Source organism: Arachis ipaensis, chromosome B7, assembly GCF_059453495.1.
Source record: "Arachis ipaensis isolate K30076 ecotype BB chromosome B7, ASM5945349v1, whole genome shotgun sequence".
Classification (NCBI taxonomy): Eukaryota; Viridiplantae; Streptophyta; class Magnoliopsida; order Fabales; family Fabaceae; genus Arachis; species Arachis ipaensis.
In genome coordinates, this window is record NC_142442.1 from 38,278,942 (window position 1) to 38,302,047 (window position 23,106).

General features: G+C 32.6%; 1 protein-coding gene across 4 annotated transcripts; it reads left to right on the forward strand.

Moving 5' to 3' along the window:
• Positions 1-540: 540 nt before the first annotated feature.
• On the forward strand, positions 541-22,810 carry LOC107608107 (uncharacterized). 4 transcript variants are annotated; one of them, XR_015892396.1, is made up of 16 exons: positions 611-798; positions 899-1,020; positions 1,278-1,337; positions 1,535-1,654; positions 1,747-1,866; positions 1,931-2,072; positions 3,759-3,941; positions 4,471-4,626; positions 7,252-7,358; positions 7,449-7,539; positions 8,071-8,212; positions 8,454-8,610; positions 10,191-10,307; positions 10,395-10,521; positions 21,119-21,237; positions 22,383-22,440. XR_015892396.1 is itself a non-coding variant. In XM_016309997.3 (15 exons), exons 1-15 carry the CDS (start codon positions 754-756, stop codon positions 22,641-22,643), a joined length of 1,950 nt encoding a protein of 649 aa, XP_016165483.1. In that variant the 5' UTR covers positions 541-753; the 3' UTR covers positions 22,644-22,810. The 4 variants fall into 4 exon arrangements, 3 of the variants coding, with proteins under 3 accessions (XP_016165483.1, XP_088350441.1, XP_088350442.1); XM_016309997.3 differs by lacking the exon at positions 21,119-21,237 and having other exon boundaries at positions 541-798; positions 22,383-22,810; XM_088494316.1 differs by lacking the exon at positions 21,119-21,237 and having other exon boundaries at positions 22,388-22,469.
• The last annotated feature ends 296 nt before the right edge of the window (positions 22,811-23,106 follow it).

Below are 23,106 nucleotides of genomic sequence, written 5' to 3' on the forward strand. Positions count from 1 at the left end.
AAAGTTAGAATCCAAAACGGTAAACAAAATAAGATTAACGAGAGTACTCATAAAAAGTAATACAATATATTATTTTATATGTCATTTTTAATTTAATAAATAAATATTAATTTTTATTAAAAAAATTATAACAAACTAAAATAGAATTTTATGAAAAATATTATATAAAAAATATACTAAATGAAGTATAAAAAAAGATTAAATATACTAAAAAATAATATTATAATTTAATATTATATTTTTTTCGCAATTAACTAATTATCTATCTAAAAGTGATTTTACTTAATATTATCCAAACAATTTTATTTTATCAAAATCAATTTTAGTATAAAATTACCAAACATAAATCATGTTAGCACAAACTCATTTCTATCCAAAATCAATTTTATAAGATGACTTTTATTCAAACTCCAGTTTGACCAATTCTAATCCAAACACACGTTTAATCTTAACTTAAAAAATGTGTTTGGTGATGTTTGTTGAGACATGACACATTGACAGAACGCAACTATATGGGGAGGCAAAATTCATGTGGCCGTCATATATTCTTATGCTTTAGATTGTAGTTTTGTTCCCACTATTGAAAAAACGTGCACGGCTACAGTGGCGAATGAGTAAAGAATTCACTACGGAAACCAAATACAAATTAAATAGAATACATGCAGCACTAGAATTTATGCTGTTTTGTTATATCACAAAAGAAAAAAGGAAACTATTATAGCAAAGCATATTGTAAGATTAGATTTAGCAAAAATGTCATCAGAAGAACCAATGCAGTTGCGCATCGAAGACAATCATGTAGGCCATCTTTTGTTTCTTCATTTTAATTTATGCGGATTTGTTTCAAAGTAAACTGCTTGATACGTTTTAATCAATCAACAATTTTTTTGAACTGCAGGTGGTTATGGACAATGGCATACTACAAGTTTATTTGTCGAAACCGAGTGGATTTGTCACCAGAATACAATATAATGGCATTGATAATCTGCTGGAAGCTGGAAATGAAAAATTCAACAGAGGGTTAGTGCACAATGAATCACTAAGATTAAGATCTTTTACTTTGATTTGGTTTAGGTGTTATCTGTACTCATTTTTGTCGCGACACCTACTCTCAACCACTCTCTTTTACCGATCCTCCTCCTAATCCAATGGTAAAAGTATGTGTCGACTCGATATATATAGATGAAACAGAACGAATATTCAGAAAGTTTTTCATTATATTTTTTCGATATTTCATGGACATAATTTATGGTTACTTCAACGAATGAAATTTGAAGGTATTGGGACGTTGTTTGGAGTAAAGAAGGAAGTGCAGGAACTACCGGAACATTTGAGCGGTAAAATAATTGATAGTTGCTAATCCTATTATAAAAAATGTTACATGCACAAAATAAATCGGTCACTATATATATATATATATTGTTTATCTCATTGCTAAATTTGTTGGTTAATTTTTAGTGTACATCTAACATGGTTGATCTAGTTATGATTTAGTTCCGAGAGATTTGAGTTGGGTGCACATTCATACATGCAGGATTGTAGGAACGAGTTTTAATGTTATAGTGGAAAATGAAGAACAAATTGAAATATCGTTCACGAGAATGTGGGATCCGTCTATGGAAGGAAAGCTTTCCCCTCTCAACATTGACAAAAGGTGCTTAATTAATTGTTAATTTAATTTGTGCACAAAACAAACAGTTTGGAAAAATAAAAATGATTATTATTTTCCGAATAATGTTTGTGCAGGTATGTGATGCTACGTGATTCCTCAGGATTCTATTGCTACGCAATATTTGAACACCAAAAGGAGTGGCCTGCTTTCAACATCCCCCAAATCAGGATCGTTTTCAAGCTTCGAGAAGACAAGTATGGATGTAAAATTGCATTTTATAATTATGGTAGCCAATTTGGCTAATTGCTGTATGTGTAGGTTTCATTATATGGCAGTGGCAGATAATAGACAAAGATTCATGCCTCTTCCAGAGGACCGATCACCCGGAAGGGGAAAAGTACTCGTTCCCCCGGAAGCAGTTTTGCTTGCTGACCCTGTGGAGCCAGAGTTCCAGGGGGAGGTACTTATATTTTCAAAGGAAGTGCTCAAATACAACAAGAGTAGAATCCAGAAGAAACTACTAAAATAATATTTGAAAGTTTAAAAGACCATAAATAAATGTTGGAAAGAGTTAAAAATAGGATAAAATAAATTAGATTTAAAATATATATTTTAAAAAAATTTAAAAATCAAATTTTGATACAATATTTTTTCAAGTAATACTAAAAAAAATATTTTTATTTTTAAAATTTAATAATTTTTTGTGTAGTGATTTTTTTTAATTTTTTATTTTGAATGACCAATTTTTTTAAAAATAAATAAAAAAAATATAAAGATCAAATTTTGCGTTTAATTTTTTATATATATTTTTTAATTATTTATTCAAATATTACAAAATAATTCAGATTAAATAAATAAGTTATTTGTTAAATACGATTTTTTGGGTAAATTACATATAAATTGATTAAGAATCAAAATTACAAAAATATCCTAAACTGAATTTGATTACATGCATGTCTCGTTACGTTTGACTCTCTATGTAAATCAAATCAATTAAATTCAATTTACATTTGTTCAATATAAATCGATTCAGTTGAATTCGATTTAATATGTATATATTGTACTAGTAGTAAATCAAATTAACTTTATTTAATTTACTACTGTAAAATACATACATGCTAATTAAATCGAATAAGTTTGATTCGATCTACTACTAATACAGATTATTGATACTTCTTATCTAACTTTAAAACATAAATGTCAATATGAAAAAAAAAAATATTTAAATTCAAATAAAATATCAAAAAAATCAAAACGAATAAAAATAAAAATTTTTTATTTTAGTTCAAATTCAAGAAAATCTATATTTTTACAAACTTATAAAATCATTACGGAACAATAAACGATTTTTAAAAATTCGTTAAAAAATCATCATTTGACACATTAATATCTAAAGAAACATTATCGAAACTTTTAATGTTAAAAAAAAGTTAATATAAAGTATAGTCTTCTAAGATAGCATAAGAGTTAAAATTTGGATTTTTTCATAGTCACAAATAACAAATAATTATACAATATAAAAAATCAACTATATTTTTTGATATTTTATTTGAATCCAAATAAAAAGTATTTTTTTATTGACATTTATAAGCGATTAACTTAAAAAATGTCAATAATTTGTATCAGTACTAAATTAAATCAAGTTGATTCGATTTACTATATATATATGTTGTACAATAATAAATTAATATGCTACATTAATAGTAAATCGAATCAAGTTAATTCGATTTATGACGGACACAACATATATATATTAAATCGAATCCAATTAATTTAATTTATATTAAAAAAATGTAAATCGAATTTAATTAATTCGTTTTACATAAAAGATCAAGCAAAATGTATATATAACTAAATTCAGTTTAAGACATATGAATAATTTTGATTTTCAATTAATTTACTTATATAATTTGTCCAAATTTTTTTATCATTTATAAAAATCTAATATTTATTAATTACTTTTTTATATTTTTAAATTATTCAAAAATTATTTTATCAATAACATTATTAAAAATCTTTTTATCTGCGTCTAAATTTTTTTTTATATCAAATTAGTAGTCATCTGGTGGAGTTTATTACAAACAATCAAATAAAAGAATAATAAAACATATTATTAGCATGTTTGATTGATTTAGGTGTGATTTAGGTGGATGACAAGTACCAATACTCATGTGAAAACAAAGATCTAAAGGTTCATGGGTGGATAAGTTCTAAATCGGAAAGTGATACAGGCACAGGATTTTGGGTAATCATACCTAGCAATGAGTTTCGTTCGGGTGGCCTCGCTAAACAGAATCTTACCTCCCATGTGGGTCCTATTAGCCTCGCCGTAAGTGTTCATCCATTAATTAATATTGGTTACTCATGAATCATGATTACTTGCTGATGTTTCACCCTCCTCGCAATAATTGTTCCTTTATTTTTTAGGAAAGCAAATATCAATGGAATCTGCATGAATACATAAAACAATATCAATCATATTACATATATATTAAAATCAACTATCAAAATTAATAATTAAAATATAAGATAAAATATATATTAAAATATAAAATATATATTAAAAAAATAAATTATACATATATTTATATATAAATACATAATAATTAATTTTAATATGTAAATAATATTTTTAAAACAATGCAGAGGAAAACAGAGAAGAAAAAGTGAAAAATTACCTCCATATTATTCGTTTATTTGGGATACTCGAATATAATATACTAAAAAATGATGAAGACAAGATTGTTAGAGAGAAAAATAGTTGAGGACCTAGTTTATCTTGGTGCTTTATTATATCCTTGTGCTTGATTTTAATAAGGTAAAATTAAAAGCTCTTTAAACATTGTTTTGTGTATCAGATGTTTCTTAGCGCTCATTACGCAGGAGAGGATCTGGTCCTGAAACTCAGTCCAAACGAACCTTGGAAGAAAGTTTTTGGCCCCACTTTTATATATCTTAATGCCTTGTTGGATGGTGAAGACCCACTTGAGCTTTGGGAGGATGCCAAAGATCAGGTTTAAATTTAATTATTATCACAAGGGCAGAAAAAAAATTTATTTTTTAACATATTTATGAAATTGAATTCTACTATTCTAGTATTTATAAATGTTATGTAAGTATATTATTGTTTTGAAGTTAGATTTTTTTTATATTTTAGTGATATTTTTTTGGGAAATATTTTTTAAAAACGTTGTTAAATATAATAATAAAAAGGTATTACTTTAATTTTAGTAATATTGCTTGTAACATATAAGAAAAGTTCTACAGTAATATCAATTTTGGTGATTAAGAATGACATAAATTTGACCTATAAATAAAATATTGATATATGACAAAAAAATTAAATCTAAGACTAAAATAATTCTCTCTCTTATAATTTTTTATGATTATTTTTATTAAAATATTTTTTTATAATTATTTTTATAATCATAAAAAATAATTTTAAAAAATAACAATAAAATAATTTTTTAATTATATTTATATTTATATTTATATTTATATTTATATTTTATTATTATTTTTATTTTAAAAAAAAATTACTTAATTATTTTTATAATTATTTTTACTAAAATAATTTTTTATAATTATTTTTATTTTTTAATTTTTTATTATTTTTTTACTAATTTCTAAAAATAACACCAAAATTTTTTTTCAATTATTTTTACTTTTAAAAAATAATTTTTTATAATAATTTTTATTATTATTTTTACCAAAAATAATTTTTTATAATTATTTTTTCTTTTTGTAACTTTAGAAAACTAACACCAAAATGATATTCTCTATTATAATTTTTTATGATTTTTTTAAACTAACATCAAGAGAGAATATCATTTTGGTGTTAGTTTTTTGAAATTACAAAAAAATAATTATAAAAAAATATTTTGGTAAAAATAATAATAAAAATAATTATAAAAAATTATTTTCTAAAATAATAATAAAAATAAAAATAATTAAAAAATAAAAATAATTATAAAAAATAATTTTAATAAAGATAATTATAAAAATTTATTTTTTAAATAATAATAATAAAATAATAAATATAAATATAATTAAAAAAATATTTTGATGTTATTTCTTTGAAATTATTTTTTATAATTATAAAAATAATTATAAAAATTTATTTTAATAAAAGTAATTATAAAAAATTATAAAAGAAAAAAAATATTTTAATCTTAGATTTAATTTTTTTTATGATGCATCAATATTTTACCCATAAATTAAATTTATGGCACTCTTAATTACCAAAATTAATGCGATTATAAAACTCTCTATCATATAATACTAGAATGACACCATGTTAAGATGTATATATATATTCTTGTATGGTCGAATGTGTTGCTATATTATTCACATAGCTCAACCTATAGTAGTCATTATTTTTCGATAGTCAATATAATTTTGAGAAGGAAAAATAGTAAATATAATTCTATGAATTTCGGTCATTGCAATTTAGACTGTACGCTTCGGAGTATGAGAGAGTGAATGTTAGAAATGGGAGAAGAAATGAGGAGTGAATTCACGTTTATTGAACCTACTACAAAAGGAATATCCTAACAAACTTTCATATCTTTGACTTTATGTACACATCAGCTCATCATTATACAATTATGATGCTTCCCTATATCCGAAAATACCTCAATCACAAAAAGTTAATTATTCTTTTATTTTTATCAAGACACGATGATTTGTAAATAAAACCAGTTAATGAGTTATTTTTCTTTACTTGAAAAAATAAGTGAAATTTCTCTTGAGTAATATAGTTATTCTTTTATATGTCTGATCTATATTTGTTTTGGAGTTTAATAATTTTTTGATACGTTGATTGTATTAATTTTATACTATTATTTAGTCGCATTCTTTTTTAGAAGATCATATATATATACACTCAATAGATGTAAAAATTTTATAGTTACTTTTGTTTGCATGTCAATATGCAATTTACTGTAGCAGTAAACATTTTAACATTATTAGTATACCAACATTAGATTTATTTTGTAGACCATTTCAAACTTCTTTAATTCATGGTATATATGAAATTATACATTTTAAAATTTAAGATCTATATTAAATTGTACCGGAACGAAAATTATGAGTTATTTGTGTTTTTTTAATTTCTGATTTTTATATTAAGAATAAAATATGTTTTTTTATCTTTAATGTTTGTAATTTATTTTAAAAGTACTTTTAAAACGTTTAATTGTATTAATTTTGTTCTTAACATTTTTTATTTATATCAAAATTATTTTTGATTGTTTATTCCATCTGAAATATTTGAGACAAAATTAAAAATATTTAGGGATATTTTTGAAATAAATTAAAAACGTTATAAACAAAATTGAATGAATAAAAAATATTAAGGATAAAATTAAATAAAATTAAACGTTAAAAGATATTTTTTAAAAAAATACAAACCTTAAGAATAAAAAATATATTTTATCCATATATTAATTGACTTATGAATGGTAGCTACACAATGCATAGTCACTTTTGTCACTACAAGAAGCATTTAATTAATAATTTCTCGTCGTATCAAGCTTTATAGAAAAGTCGAAGTTACATTTATACTGAAGAAAGAATAATAATACATCAATTAGGGACTAAATTAAAGTACTAACTGAGATTAAAAAACTGGTCTGCAGATGAATGAGGAAGTTGAAAACTGGCCCTATGATTTTCCAGCTTCAGAGGATTTTCAAATTTCTAGCGAAAGGGGCAGTGTAAGTGGCACGTTACTAGTTAGAGACAGGTATATATATGTGTCAATAATTTCCACTGTGAATAGCAACTGAAGCTTTTAATTCGAAGGTATCTCAAAAGTAAAATTGAAATATTTCAGGATGTTAAGTGACGATTCCATTGGAGCAAGAGGTGCATACGTAGGACTAGCACCACCTGGTGAAGCTGGATCATGGCAAAGAGAATGCAAGGTTTTATCTTCATATATATACTTGCAATTATAAACAAAAATTTAATGCATCAACTTTAGATATAGGTTATTCATCGACTATTAATTGATTATTAGTTGAAAAAATGCATGTCATAATAAAATAATAGAAACAAATTAATATATGTAAATCAAATATATACTTCTATATAAATCCACATAACACTTGGGTACGTCCGTGCATTTATTATCCATATATTAATGTATTATTAGATATACTAAGTTTCGGTCTTGTAAAGATTTTTGAAGCAGTATTTGTATATGTAGAAAATACAAAATGGTTTACTTTGTATTTTATAAATAAAAAATTATGCTCTTGTATTTTTAGTTTTGAAAAATTAAAAATGAAAAAATCTATAAAAATCTTTTTAAAATTATTTTGAAAATTTCAAAGTTTATATATTATATTTATTTTAGTCATTTTAAATGATAAAGTAATTTTATCAAACATAATTTTTATAATTTGTATTTATTGAAAAGGCAAAAGTTTAGCTTACATGAGGTGTTTGGTCAGGGATACCAATTCTGGAGTATAGCAGATGATGATGGGTACTTCTCAATTGATAATATACGTAGTGGCGATTACAATATCTATGCATGGGTTCCAGGTTTCATTGGAGACTATCGGAGCAATTATGTCCTCACCATAACTCCAGGTCTCTTCTTTAATTTCTCTTTTCTAAATCTTATTATAACTACACTATACCGTTTGTGCAAACTTGTTCCTAGAAATCGTGAAAAAGTTGTACAAATTGCATTTTTATATCAAAAACTAACTAATCTAACCCGAGAGTAGTTAGTTATAAATCTAGATACATGAGCTCTAATTCTGATCTTATATATGTCCAATTATTCTTGTAAGATTAACAAAATTGATTATAAGCATGAAACATGCAGGCTGTGACAAAAACATTAGTGACATTATTTTTGAGCCTCCAAGAGATGGTCCAACTTTATGGGAAATAGGAATTCCAGATCGTTCTGCTGCCGAGTTCTATGTTCCTGATCCCAATCCAAATTACATAAACAAGCTCTATATCGATCATCCAGATAAGTTAGTCTCTCTTCAATAATTTGTTTCTTTTTTCTCTCATTCTCTTTAATTCTTTAATCAATGTTGTAGTGGAGTTCCACCAGAGCTTAAATCAATTTAAAGCGAACAATACAAGGATCTAACAATATATGTTTAAGGGGAAAAATTTTAAAAAGTATATTAAACATAATATAAATTTTTACAATTAAAAAATTAAATAACATTGACTAGCTAATTCAAAATAGATTCTCTATACTTATTCAATACAAAATTGTTAAGACATAATAACCGTACGTTTGGAATGATTTTTGAAAACAATACTTATTTTCTATTTTAATAATTATTTTATTATTAGAAAAACTAATTTTTATTGTAATAGACTTTTACTTTCAATTATTAAAAGTAATTTTAGTTTTATTTATATGCAAAAGAAAGAAAGAACTTGTTTTTAAGCAAACTATATAAAAGGAAATACTTTACTTTTTTTGTTTTTTGTTTTTACGAACTCGTAAATATCACTCATATTTTTTGTTATGAGAAATGTGATGAACAAAAAACATATTAATAACACAAAAATAATGAGTTTTTAAATAAGAAAAAATAATTTTTAAAAATATAAAAATGATTTTAGATGTTTATGTTTTTTTAATAAATTTGAATTTTCTTTTGTTAGATTTTAGATTTGTTTTTATAATTTTAGATATTTTTTATTAAATTTTAGATGTTATTTTTTAAAACACAAAAAAAATCTAAACATATTAAAAAGAATTATTCAAAACTTAGATTACATAGCGAGATTGAAAACAAGAAAAAACTGTACGTAGCTAGATTTCGGAAGTGTGCACTTGGGTTACATGATGGTGATAAAAGATTAGCATTTAATTATAGAATTTAATTTTGGTGTACTATTAATGTAAAAGTAATTTTATACGTGTATTTAATTACGTGATACGATAATATCACATTAATAAAAATAATTATATTTTATATTAATCGCATAAATGATCATTCAAAAAAATAAATATAATTATATAATTGTATAAAATCTTTTATATATATATATATATATATATATATTGACAATAAATATATATATATATATATATATATATATATACGTGGAGAAAAAATTAGTATGATTAAATGATGATGATGATCGATTACTTCGATTTGAAGGGAATATACAAGTATATATTTATAGGGAAAATTAGGATTGAAGGAAAAATTAAATTTGAGAAGGGAAAAAAATAAGAATATAAATATAATTATTGATAATTGTAAATGATATTTTTGATAATGAAAATAATCAAAATTTTCCTTTGTTTCTATTTCTTTAAAAGAAATGTATTATTGTTTCTTTTTAGAAAAAGCAACAATTTACTTTTTTTTAAGTAAAAGTAACATTTTTAACATGCAGCCAAACATATCTAAAATCTAATAAAAGTATTCTATTTACAAAAAATTCACTAAAAAGATGCAAACAAACACCATATATTGTGACCAAAGAGAAGTTTCTTTTTTCTCTTTTTTATTTTTTTTCCCCTTCTCAACCACTTTATTAGTGGTAAAGATATTTTAAATTTTGAGTGACTATTGAACAGGTTTAGGCAATATGGCCTGTGGGAAAGATATTCAGAGTTATACCCAAGGGAAGATTTAATTTATACTGTTGGTGTTAGTGATTACAGCAAAGATTGGTTCTTTGCACATGTCACCAGGTACATATAGAAGTGATTTCTATGAATAAATTAACCTATGGTGTTTCATGATGAAAGAAGAAATCAGTACATTTCGAATGCATGTAGGAAGAAAGATGATGGCACTTACCAAGGCACTACATGGCAAATTAAGTTCGATCTTGGTCATGTGGAGGCAGGTGGAACCTATAAGCTGCGATTGGCTCTTGCAAGTGCAAATGTCTCTGAATTACAGGTTTGGAATATTTTTTTAAAAAAACTTAAATTACTTTATCAACTTTTATAGATTCATCACATTTTCAATTAGATCTTCGTAATTTGAGTTTATAATTAAATTTTATATTAGATAAAATATTTTAATTAGATTATTTATAGAAAAAATTACTCTCAAAAATTGTTTAAGGATTGTCTTGCATGGGTTGATGGTAGAGGTGGTAATGGGTAGAGTAGGGTAAGATTTGGAGCCAACTCTAATCTTACTCGCGGGTTGAAATTTTTATATAAATTCAACTCTATCCTATCCATGGGTTGAGAATGTCTCAACTCTAACTTACTCGTTTTTAACCCGCGGGTACCCGATTCTATCCGCGAGTTACAAAAAAGATGCAACATTATTATATAATTTAATGATAATTTAAAATAGAACTGATTTTTACATAAAAAAAAGTATTAAATTATCAATTAATGATCTTCTTTTAGTGGCTAAGGATTTTTTGCATTTAGTGAGAGATTTTTGGTTCAACATCCACTTAAAATATATTTTTATATAAGTATATAACATATACATATGGGTTGGTCGGGTAGGTTTGAGGCTCAACCTGCACCTTACCCGACCTGCATGAGAACCCTACCCGCACCCTACCCTATCTGATGCGGATCGGGTTGGCAACCCTAACCAACTAGGTGGGGTCGGATTGGGCACCTACGGGTAGAGTACATGTTGCCACCCCTAGTTGATGGAAGGATCGGAGATTCGCCGATCTTAGTGATGATGTGATCGGACCTTTGAAGCGGCGGCGGTAGTACCTACAATGACACTCCAACGCTCAAATCATAATGGGTTTAAAAGGTACAGGTTTAGAGTGTGTAACGTACCTGATAGAGTTTTTGGCTCCCTTTATATAGTTTGTCTTATCATCTTATCTTATCTGTTAGCTAAGATAAGTGAGATATTTGAATTTGAATGTTAGTTAGTAATTCTCGATCCTCTGACCTGTTGGACCGTAAGGACAGTTTGGGCTCATGAGTCGAGTCATCGTTGGGCCGTTTGGGACCCTAGATGTCAGGTTCGGAACAGTTTCCCCCAGAGCATGAGAGTATGCTGGTATAGTCTCGTTGCTGATGTTGGTGAGCTCGGTTCTCCGGATCCGTAGCTTCGGGAGTCCGGGAGTTCGTTGTTAGAGTGCGGGGCCATCCCTACATCTGTTCGTTGCGTTTCCCAGTGGTAAGATTTTGTCCATTATGTTTTTCGAGGCGTCATTATAATGCTTAGTGGGAATGAGAGAGGTTTTTGTTTCTTTTTCAATTTTTTCCCTCGTCCCTCTGTATTTTTATTTGAAACGTTGGGAGGTTTGATTTTCTTCTTGTAACTGCTTCCTTCTTTTCCTACATTTTCCTACTGAATTTCGTTTTCCAATCCGCACACTCTTTGCTCGTTGTTCCTTGGGTTGGTTGCTGAGGCTCTGCGGTGCTGCATTTCCTTGCGCCCATGCCACTTTGCCGTTTCCTTCAATTTCTGAAAACAGGTTGGCGCCCTTTTTCTTGCTTTTGCGATTACGTGCACTGTTTTGCCTTTGTCTCTTCCTTTTTGTAAGGTTTTTTTTGTGCTGTAGTAGTGAGAAAAGGGGGGTGCCATTATTTTGCTATTTTTGTATAGCTTTATAATTTTGGTAGACTTTGGCATAGGACTTGTGTTCTCTGTTTCTGGCGAGTTAGCTGACAGTGGTGCCCCCTTTAGTTATAAGTACGGTTCGATGGAGGACAGTTTAGAAAAACCCGAGTCTGATTTTTACGGCCGAGGGCATACCGGATCGTTGCCATTAGGTGACTTCTGATGTTTTGGGTACGCTTTCTAGGCTGAATGAGGGGGTCGTGTGTGGTGGAGGCGAGGCGAAGCGTCAGTATGAGCTCGTGCTCGCCGATGAGAACAAGAGGGTATGCTACCTTAATCTGGATTCTCACCAAGTTCCTGATTGGATGTGGGTTCATGAACCTCTGTTCACTAAATTGGGAATTCGGCTACCTTTCTCCAAATGTCCCTTCTGAATAAGGTTTCTGCGGCACCTTCCCAGTTGCATCCAAATAGTTAGGTGGCCATTCGAACGTTCGAGCTGGTTTGTGAGTTCTTAGAAATTCTGGCTCAGGTTAAGGTGTTCTTATTCTTCTTTCTTTGTATGATTCCGCATAAGGAAGGAAAACATCGAAAGGGCTATATCTCTCTTTGGGCTCAGCCAAATCGTTGATTCCTCGATTTGTTTGAGGATTTGTTCCATGGGTTTAAGGCGGAGTATTTCAAGGTCCGCCCGGCCCAGGGTCACCATCCGTTTTGGTTGGCCCTGGAGGGCGAGCGCCAAATTGGCACTTATTGGAATTTCCATGCGAGGGCTTCGTATCTTACCCGAATAACTTATAAAGGGCTGTCTCTCGAGAACAAAGATATTGCCGACGCTTTGTTGGAGATTTTTGGGGATAAACCATTGAATCCTTGCAAAGTTGTAGGGGATCCCGAGGTGGGTAGATCTTATGTGGGTAAGTTTTCCCCTTGCTATGAGTTTTCGAGTTTGTGACGTCGTTTTATTTCCATGTTTATAACTTGTGTTTTTTTGCTTTGTTTTCTAGTTGAGATGGCTGGTAGGCAGACAACTTTGGTGAGGTTTGAAGGCTACTTTTATTCGCAATTCCGAGAGTGGGGGTGATGGGGCTTCGTCGTCAACTCCTCAACCTGCTTCTCAGTCGAGTTTGCAAATGGTGTCTCAGGAGGTGGTTGCTGCTGGGGCCACAAGTGCCGACGTCGAAGTCGTGGAGATCTCGATCCCTCAATTCGGTAAGAAGTGGAAGAGGCCGGTCGAGGGGAGTAGTGGGGAAACTTTCGAAGAGGAAGTGGGATTTACTTCCGTGATGGATAAGGGTTTTGATGCTCCGGCCTTCATTGACTAGCACCTTCTCCTCCATTCAGCAACCATTGTTTGGAAGGCGGAGCCAATGCTATCCCAGGTGCTTCTTCTGGATGGCAAGTTCTGTCATTCTCAGATGGAGGTCGCCAAGCTGAAGAAGCAATTAGAGGATGTTCAAACCGCCCGGCTGAAGACTTCGAAGGATGAGGAGGCCAACTCGGAGATTATGCGTCTCTCAGAGCCAGAGACCTCGCTTGTTTCTCAGCTTGGTCAGGAACAAAAGAAGGCTACCAAAGCTGAGTCGGGAGCCGCTTCAATTCATGCCGAGATAGAGTCTTTGAAGGCCGAGGTCGTTCAGCTGAAGAAGGACAAAGAGGGCCTACTTGCTAATGCTAAGGATGCTATCTCAGCAACCGAGGAGGCTATGAAAGCTTAGGTCCAGGTATTGGCTCCCGATGTGGATATGTCCGTCATGGAGGCCTTCCGAACCATGAAAGAGGGGAAGATTGTTGACTTAGAGTAGTTTTTATTTTGTGCTTTTTGTAAAAAATTTTCGAAGTTTGTAAACTATTTGTTCGGCATATACATTGCTTTCGATGGGCCTTTCCTAGGTTGTTCGTTTATGAACTATGTTTTGGGCCTCTTAGTGGGCTGAATTTACACTTTTTTGGATATCCGTTTTGTTGGTCTCGGGGGTGATCGGTTCCCGGAGTGGCCGTTTTGTTTGTACCATTTTGCTTTGGTAAAAATGTGAAAGATCAAGATAGTCTTAAATGAATAACTTTTTTATTAAAGGTTGGGTCTCGTAAAAACCTCCCGTTGTTTGTTTGGGTAGAAAAGAGTGCTCGAGAAAATAAATAAACATGATAATGGAAATAACAAAAACAAAAGAAATACAAAATCTGTAAATAAACCTTTTAAACTTTGCTAAAGTTATTAACTCGGTAGAGTTTGCCTATGAATAGTAGCACCATATGTTTGTGGCGTTCCATGACCTTGGCATTTCGGTGCCGTTGAGTCATTCCAGTTTGTATGCTCCCTTCCCGATTACAGCCTTAACTCGGTAGGGTCCTTCCCAGTTGGGAGTTAGCTTTTCTTCTCCCGGGGTGGGAGGACCGATATCGTTGCGCCATAAGACTAGGTTTTCTGGGTTGAAATCATGCTTTAACACGTCTCAGATATATCTTAGGCTCACCCTTTGTTTCAAAGTGAGTTTTCGTAGGTGAACTATGCTTCTATCCTCATCCACGAGATCCCGTTTTGTGACTTCGTCGTGTCCTCTGAAGGTCCTTCAAGGGCTGGGTTCTCCGACCTCAACAGGAATAATGGCTTCTAGGCCGTATGTTAGCTTGAAGGAGGTTTCCTCGGTCGAGCTCTAGCGTGATGTTCGGTACGACCAGAGTACAGAACCGAGTTCATCAGCGCAAAGTCCCTTGGCTTCGTCTAGCTTTTTCTTGAGCCCTTTTAGGATAATCTTGTTGGCCGCCTCTACTTGGCCACTTGGTTTGCGGGTGCTCCACCGAGCTAAATTTTTTTTTGAGATGCCGAGTCTTTCCAAGAACTCTCTGAAGCCTTTATCCGCAAATTGGGTCTCATTATCTGAGATCACAATCTCTGGGATCCTAAATCAGGTTATGACTTGTCTCCAACAGAACTTTCAGCATAGAATGGCCGTGATTGTGGCTAGTGCTTCAACCTCGATCCAGTTGGTGTAGTAATCAATAGCCACCATGAGAAATTTGAGTTACCCGGGAGCCATCGAGTAAAGGTCCACGAGGTCGATTCCCCATGTTACAAAAGGGCATTCTATCATTATCGTGGTAAGTTGGTGTGGGGCCTCTTGGTGGAGGTCGGTGTGCACTTGGCATTGTCTGCAGTTTTTGACTAGTTGAAGGGCATCTTTGATGATGATAGACCAGAAGTAACCAGATCGGATAACTTTCTAGGCCAGGGTATTGCCTCCGATACGGTGGTCGTAACATCTTTCATGAATTTCATGAAGTATATAGTCTGTTTGTCCGGGATCTATGCACTTGAGGAGGAGTTGAGACAGTCCCTTCTTATATAACAACTCTACTATTGTGGTGTATTTTGCAACCTCCCATTTCAAACATTTTTTCTATTTTGGGTCTTCGGGTAGGTCTCTGGTGGTGAGGTACTTAAGGGTTGATAGAGTCCATGAGTGCTAGGTGGACAAGGGTAGGTTTGTTGAGTAGGTGGACGCGCCGGTAGATGTTTTTACGACTTTCTGGATTATTGTTCAGTTTCCTAAGACTAACTTGGTGCTCGCCAGCTTTGAGAGCAGGTTGGCTTTCACATTCCTTTCTCTGGGAATGTGCCGGATAGACACTCCACCGAATTTGGCAATCGGCTCCTTAACCTTGGATAGGTACTATTGTAGCAGAGGATCACGTGTTTGGTAGTCCCCGTTTATTTGGGAACTAACTATCTGGGAGTGACTGCAAACCTCTAGTGTCTTTGTACTGACATCGTTAGCCATCGTTAATCCAGCTAAGATAGTTTTGTACTCTGCTTGATTGTTGGATATTGGGAATTCTTACCAAATTGACTGTTCGATAGTAATCCTATTCTCGTTTTCTAATATTATTTTTGCTCCGTCGGAGCTATTGTTCGACGAGCCATCGACGTGGAGTTTCCACAGTTTGGGAGCTTCGCTTCTCGGGATCATCTCGGCGATGAAATTCGCCATGGCCTGAGCCTTGATCACATTTATGGTTTCAAACAAGATTTCATACTAGGATAGTTTAGTCGACTAAGAAAGCATTCACCCTACCATGTCTGGCTTCTGAAGTACTTTCTTAATGACCTGGTCTATTCGAGCCACAATAGGGTGGCTTTGGAAGTATTGTCGAAGCCATCAGGACACCATGAGTAGAGCATAGGCAAGCTTCTCAAGCTGGGAATAACGTATCTTAGCGTTCTGGAATACTTTACTTATGAAGTATATTGACCCTTGTGTTTCTTGTTCGTCTTCTCGGATCAGTGCCGATGCTAAAGCTTCTTCTGTTATGGAAAGGTAAATGTATAGTGTTTCTCCCGCTTTGGGCTTTGAGAGTACGAGAGCTTCCGCTAACATTTTTTTTGAAATTTTGGAAGGCCTCTACACATTCGGGTTCCCACTTAAAACTTTTACCCTTTGTCAATAAGTCTAAAGAAGGGGAGAGCCTTCTAAGACGAGGCTCTGAGAAAACAGGAGAGGGTGTCTAGTTGTCCGGTCAGCCTTTGGATGTCCTTGAGATTTGCAGAACTGATCATCTCGAAGACGGCCCGACACTTTTCCGGGTTGGCCTCCACTCCCCGTTGTGTGATCATGAAGCCCATAAATTTCTCTGCTTTTATTTTGACTGCACACTTTGCCGGGTTGAGATGTATCCGGTGTTTTCTCAGAATTCCCAATATGAGTTTGAGATCGCCAATAAGCTATTCGCTTGTTTCCATTTTATAGCATGTCATCAATGTTAACCTCCAATTTTGTTTCTGGGAGGTCTTTGAAGATCTTCATGACGAGTTTTTGGTATGTGGTACCCGCATTTTTTAGTACGAAGGGCATGACTATGTAACAGTATGTACCTTTGGGGGGTTACAAATGCCATTTTTTCCTCACCCGGCTTGTGCATGGGTATATGGTTGTAACCTAAGCACGCATCCATGAAACTGAGGTACTGTTGTCTGGAAGTGGCGTCCACCAGGTCGTCGATATTTGGAAAGGGAAAGGTGTCTTTTGGACAAGCTTTGTTCAAGTTCGTGTAGTCAACACACATTCGCTACTTGCCGTTTACTTTCCTTACCAACACGACGTTTGCCAGCCAGGTCACATATGGTAGTTCCCGGATGAAGCTAGCTTCGAGTAAGCTCTTAACTAGCTTTTTAACTTCGTTTGCCCGGTCAGAGGACAACTTCCTTCTTCTCTGGGCTACCGGCTTGGCTTTGGGGTCTACGGCTAGGGGTGTTCAAATCCAAATCGATACAAATTAAATTTCTCATCCAATCTAATCCAAACTGAAAACCGATTAAAATCACTATAATTTGGATTTGATTGGATTCTAATTTTGCAAACTGCATGGATCAAATCGGATTTCGGATATACTCTTCAAAACCAATCCAATCCAATCCAAACCGCACAATGTGCTATAATATTTTCAATTTATTATTCACTTTTATATTATTCATATATTATTATTATTTATAAATATTTTATGTTCAAAATGAGATTTATTTATTTATTTTAGCTTTCCTATAATTTTATTTCTATTGTTATTCTATTGTTGGTTTTTCATGATATTGTTGAGACTTGTTGTGTCATCGTTGTTTATTTAAAATTTGATGTTTAGAATTGTTATGTATACTTAATTTTTTTAATTTACAAAATCACAAATCCAATCCTTTTCAAACCTCTTAAAATTGGATCAAATTGAATTAGATTCTTTTTAAAAAATCATCTAATCAAAGCCGCACCACAAGTAAAATTAGTGTTTGGATCGGATGAGCTTTTTACTCAAAACTGATTTAAACCGCACTGCGAACATCCCTATCTACGGCTAGTTGGTGAGACATCAAGTTTGGGTCTATTCCCGGCATGTCGGCAGGAGTGAAGGTGAACAAGTCTCTGTTTTCCTTTAGCAGTTTAAGGAGTTCCCCTTTAAGGTTGAAGGGAAGATTCATGTTGATGAAGGTGAACTCGCCCTTGATCTTCCCTATTTGTAGTTTCTCCATGTCTCCCTCCAGTTTTGGTCGAGGCTAGTCGTCTTGTCAGGCATCCAGGTCGGCTAGGAAAATTTCTGCACATTGCGAGACCATTTTCGGGGGGCTAGGCTTTTGTTGTCGCATTCCACCCCGACTTCCCTGTCGCCATGTATGGTTCCTATGGTTCCGTCATCTACCTGGAACCTCATGATAAGCAATTCGGTGAATATGGTGACAGAGAGGTCATTGATTGTCTTCCAACCTAGGATGATGTTGTAAGTCGTGGAGTCCTTCAGAACCACGAACTCGGAAAGTATGGTTTTCTTCTGGCTGCCAGTTCCATTGGTGATTGGTTACACTAGAACCGTCTGGTTTGAGAAAATTATCTCAGAGTCCGGTTACTCCATTGGGGTGACTTTGTAGGTTTTCGTTTTAAAATCCTAACTTATCAAAGGCTGCCCTGAAGAGAATGTTAGAATCGGCTCCCATGTCCACCAATATGCGCTTTACTAACTCAGTTTCGACTCTAGCAGAAATAACGAAGGGAGCATCTTCTACTTAGGTGCCATTCTAGCAATCCTTGGAGGAGAATGTTATTGTCAGTTGGAGGGAGGAGGCCTTTTTCCGTCTTTTACAGCTAGCACTTAGAGATCATTTTTTAATGCGGATTTGGATTTTTTAGATGCATATTTCCCGGTGATGATATTTACTATTATGGTTGGGTTAGTCTTCGAGCTTTCATGATGTGCCGGTCACACCGTTCTAGGATTTCGTCCTTCTCGCCCTGGTGACTTCTCATTTTCGACCCTCCTGGCCTCTCGAATAATTTTGGCGAACTCAGGGAGTTTTTTTGGTCTCAAATGGCATGTATGAGAGCATCTTTGAGGTTGAAGCAATCTTGGATTTTGTGTTCGTATCCTCTATGATAGTCGCAGTATAGGCTTTTATTGCCTCTTGTGCGCTCATTCAGTTGTCTAGCCTTTAGGAGGAAGTCTCCCTCTGCTATCTGGTGGTAGATTTTGGTGATTGGGGCTAACATAGGGATATAGTTCGTGAACTTTCCCACTCTAGGCGGCCGATTGAGGACAGTGGTTTTGAGATGTTCTTTTGGGGCTTCTTTGGATGACGCGTTATTTAGTGAGGCCGTGTGCCCATGGTTTCGTTTATTGGCTGCCACAACTTGGCACACTTCTTTGTTGTTTATATATTCCGTTGCTACGTTCTGGATTTCGTGCATGGTCCAGACCGGTTTGGTTGTGAGGTGCTTTCAAAAATTTTCGTTCATCAGCCCGTTGGTCAAGCACAATTTGGCTACCGAGTCTGCCCGTCGACCTCCAAACACTCATCGTTGAACTTGTCTAGGTATTTCCTTGTGGGTTTGTCCAGTCGTTGAGTGACTCTGAGTAGGATGATGTCGCCTTTGCAATCTGTGTAGTAAATTGTGCCATAAATTTCTTGGAGATGTTGTCGAAGCAGGATATTGATCCGTTCGGGAGGGTGTTGAACCACTTGATTACTGGGCCAGATACTATCACCGAGAAGGGCTTACATCGAACTACATTGACTACTCTCTCTAGGTTCATCCTGGCCTTAAAGGTCATTAGGTGCTCCTAAGGGTCCATGGTGTTATCATACTTCATGTCTGTTGGTTTGTCAAAACCTTTTGGTAGCTTGGCCTTCAGGACTTTCTTGATGAATGGGGTAGCTCCCATTATTACGTGTTCGCTCTTTCTTCTCTTGGAATCTCTCCGGTGTCTCCTTTCATCATCTTCATGGTGGAATTTGGTTTCCCGAGATCTGCTGCGGTTCTAGCGCCTGCCGTGATGTCGGTTTGGCGATATCTCGTTCCTTTTCTCTCGTCGCAACATGGTTCGAGAGATCGCTTCACTCGTGCATTCTGGCTGGTATCATTCTTTAGAGGCGACCCGGCCTTCTAGGTCTATACCCATTGGTGTAGCTCTTGAATTATTTAGTTTGCATGTTCACCCAGACTGTTGATTGATTTGGCCTCGCCAGATCGGCGATTGTCTTCTTGTGGCTATTGCTTGCTACGGGTTGGCTGGGCATGACGACACTAGTTACCCTCCCGTGGGTCGGGGGTAGTCATCGTTCTGTGGTTCATGCGCTGAGGGGATGTTTGTGGGTTTGGTTTGTGGTGGTGGTTTGAAAACTGCTCAACGTGTTATCCGTCATGCTACCAAGGTTTCGCAAGTCCCCACAGACGGCGCCAGTGTACAAGAATTGCCTTGGACGGGTTGATGGAAGGATCGGGGATCCACTGATCTTGGTGATGACATGATTGGACCTTTGGAGCGGCGGTGGGTAGTACCTGCAAAGACACTTTGACGCTCAAGTCAGAATTGATCTAAGAGGTATAGCGTAGGGGTGTGTAACGTACCTGAGGGAGCTTTTAACTCCCTATATATAATTTGTTTTGTTATCTTATCTTATCTGTTAGCTATGATAAGAAAGATATTTGAATTTAAATATTAATTAGTGATTTCCGGTCCTTTAACCTATTTGGACCGTAAAAACGGTTTGAACTCAAAAGTTGGGTTATCGTTAGACCGTTTGGGCCGCAGACGCCAAGTTAAAACAAGAACTGTTACAAAGATTTAATTATTCAAAATGATTTTTATTACTTAAATTGCTAAGAAAGATTAATGTTATTTAAAAATAACAACTAAATTTTCTTATAAAGATATATCCTTAATTATTATATTTATTTATTTTTCATAATTTTTATAGCAATGATTTTTATTTTTTATAAAATTTTAGTCATTTTTATAATTATTTATTTTTCTCATTTAGGTCTTCCATCCTTTTTTCCTGTTTCTTTCGGTTTCGTCTTTTCTTCACCTCATGGAATAGATCTGAATAACAAATTCAAAATTTACATTAAGACAACATATCATTTCATTGTTCACTTTTTTCCAAATTAATAGTTAATTGTTGGCAAAATATAATTAGAACCAACAGGCTGATTAGTAATTTCGTGACATACAACACAAATAGAATAGGACATACTCTTCAAGACAACATGATCAAGAATATTGGTTACATATCAAAATGCGGACTACCTAAATGTTGAACTGCACACCAATGGAGACAAAATTTATGCAGTAACTACTTAGGTAAATTAATCAAGCATGAACTATAATAAAAATGTTATAAGGAATTATATTGTTATTAAATTTGAACTTCAAAAAAAAATTTATAATTAATGTTCATCAATAGACAATAAACACTAGAAATACATCATATGTACCAACTATTATATATACAAAAATTTATTCTCCTAGTTAGCTCATCATGCATGCCAATTTGTACAAAATATAATGTAAAATTAATATAATTTTAGATAAAAATAAATTTTAATATTAAATTTAAACTTCAAAAAATTGCACACATATATATTTATTTTTTTAAAGCACATAATAATATTTATTTCTTAAATTTTTGTACATAAATCACATATATAACTTTTTAAGCCAATATCAATCAATTGTGTGATAAAAAAATTGGTATTATTTATACTTTAATTTTATACATTATATTTTTAAAATTTAAATAGATTTTTCTAATATTTAGATTTTAATATGTAAAATTATTTATCTAATTTCCATATACATTTAATACATATGGATATAAAACTAAAGATTTTAGTAAACGTTGCAGTCTGTTGCGATTTACGTGTTGAAGTTATTTCTTCATAAATTGTTACCGTCTCTAGCAGTTTATATAATCTTAGCTAATTTTCACATAAATCTCTATACTTTATAGTAGTTTATGTATAAATTTTGAAACATCTACACTTTGTAGAGATTTATATAGAGTAAGTAAAGGATCGAAATGAAAATTATTTAAAAAATATTGAATGAAATTGAATAATTTTAACCTGTACTTTATTTATTTATATAATTTACCCTTCTTATATATGTACCATTTTGTACAAAATATGAGGGATAGATTTATAACTTTAAATTCTAGACAATGAATTTTTTTCTTTATATATACTTTAATTAAAAATGATCCTTAAAGTTTATTGTATGGGGAAAAAGGAGAATGCTAATCTTCACTTTTTTTAGAGTGAAGAGTGAAAGTTATTAGTGGTACAACCTACAAATTTAACTCTTAGAGAGCGAAGATTGAATGCTGCTAGGTTTATATTATTAGAGAAAAAAAATTATAAAATAGTGAATGCTTTCGACTTCCATTCTATATGTTTGTCTCATCCCTTATTATAAGTATTAATGTATTATTCTTTTGGCATTTAAAGGTTAGAGTGAATGATGAAAAGCAAGATCCTCCACTATTTACAACCGGGGTTATTGGAAAGGACAATGCAATAGCTAGACATGGAATTCATGGACTATACTGGCTATTCACCATTGATGTGCTTGCCCATCAATTATTGGAAGGAAACAATACCGTTTATCTAACTCAGGCCATCGCTACAGGCCCCTTTCAGGGAATAATGTATGACTATATTCGTTTTGAGTGTCCCAATTCTTCTTCTGTAAAAGAAATTCAGGTTTAGTTGCCGTTCAGGTTCAAATGATTTAATCTATATGTTGACATTTCTAATATGTATACATTAGTGACAATAATTACTATTCACAATTTCACACCCTCAATGACTTACTGTATTTTAAGTTAACATACAAGTCATCACAGATGAACACATCGAGAATGGGTTAAGACTTACAAGAGTATTTTTTTAATGTATTTCTCTAAAAATTAATTTTTCCATACTCTATATTCAATAATATTAAAAATACATTCACCAATTAAATGTATAATATAGAAATATAAATAAAAAATAACACATTTCCTCTTTTTATCATGTATGGTCTCCCTCTCAATTTACACTACAAGAAAAACGTTGAGTACCGTCGGATTTATCGTCGAAAAAATAAATAAAATCTGACGGTAATTAAGTTATCATTGAAAGAAATCGAACGGTATAAATCTCGCCGATAAATAGTTACCATCGGATTCTG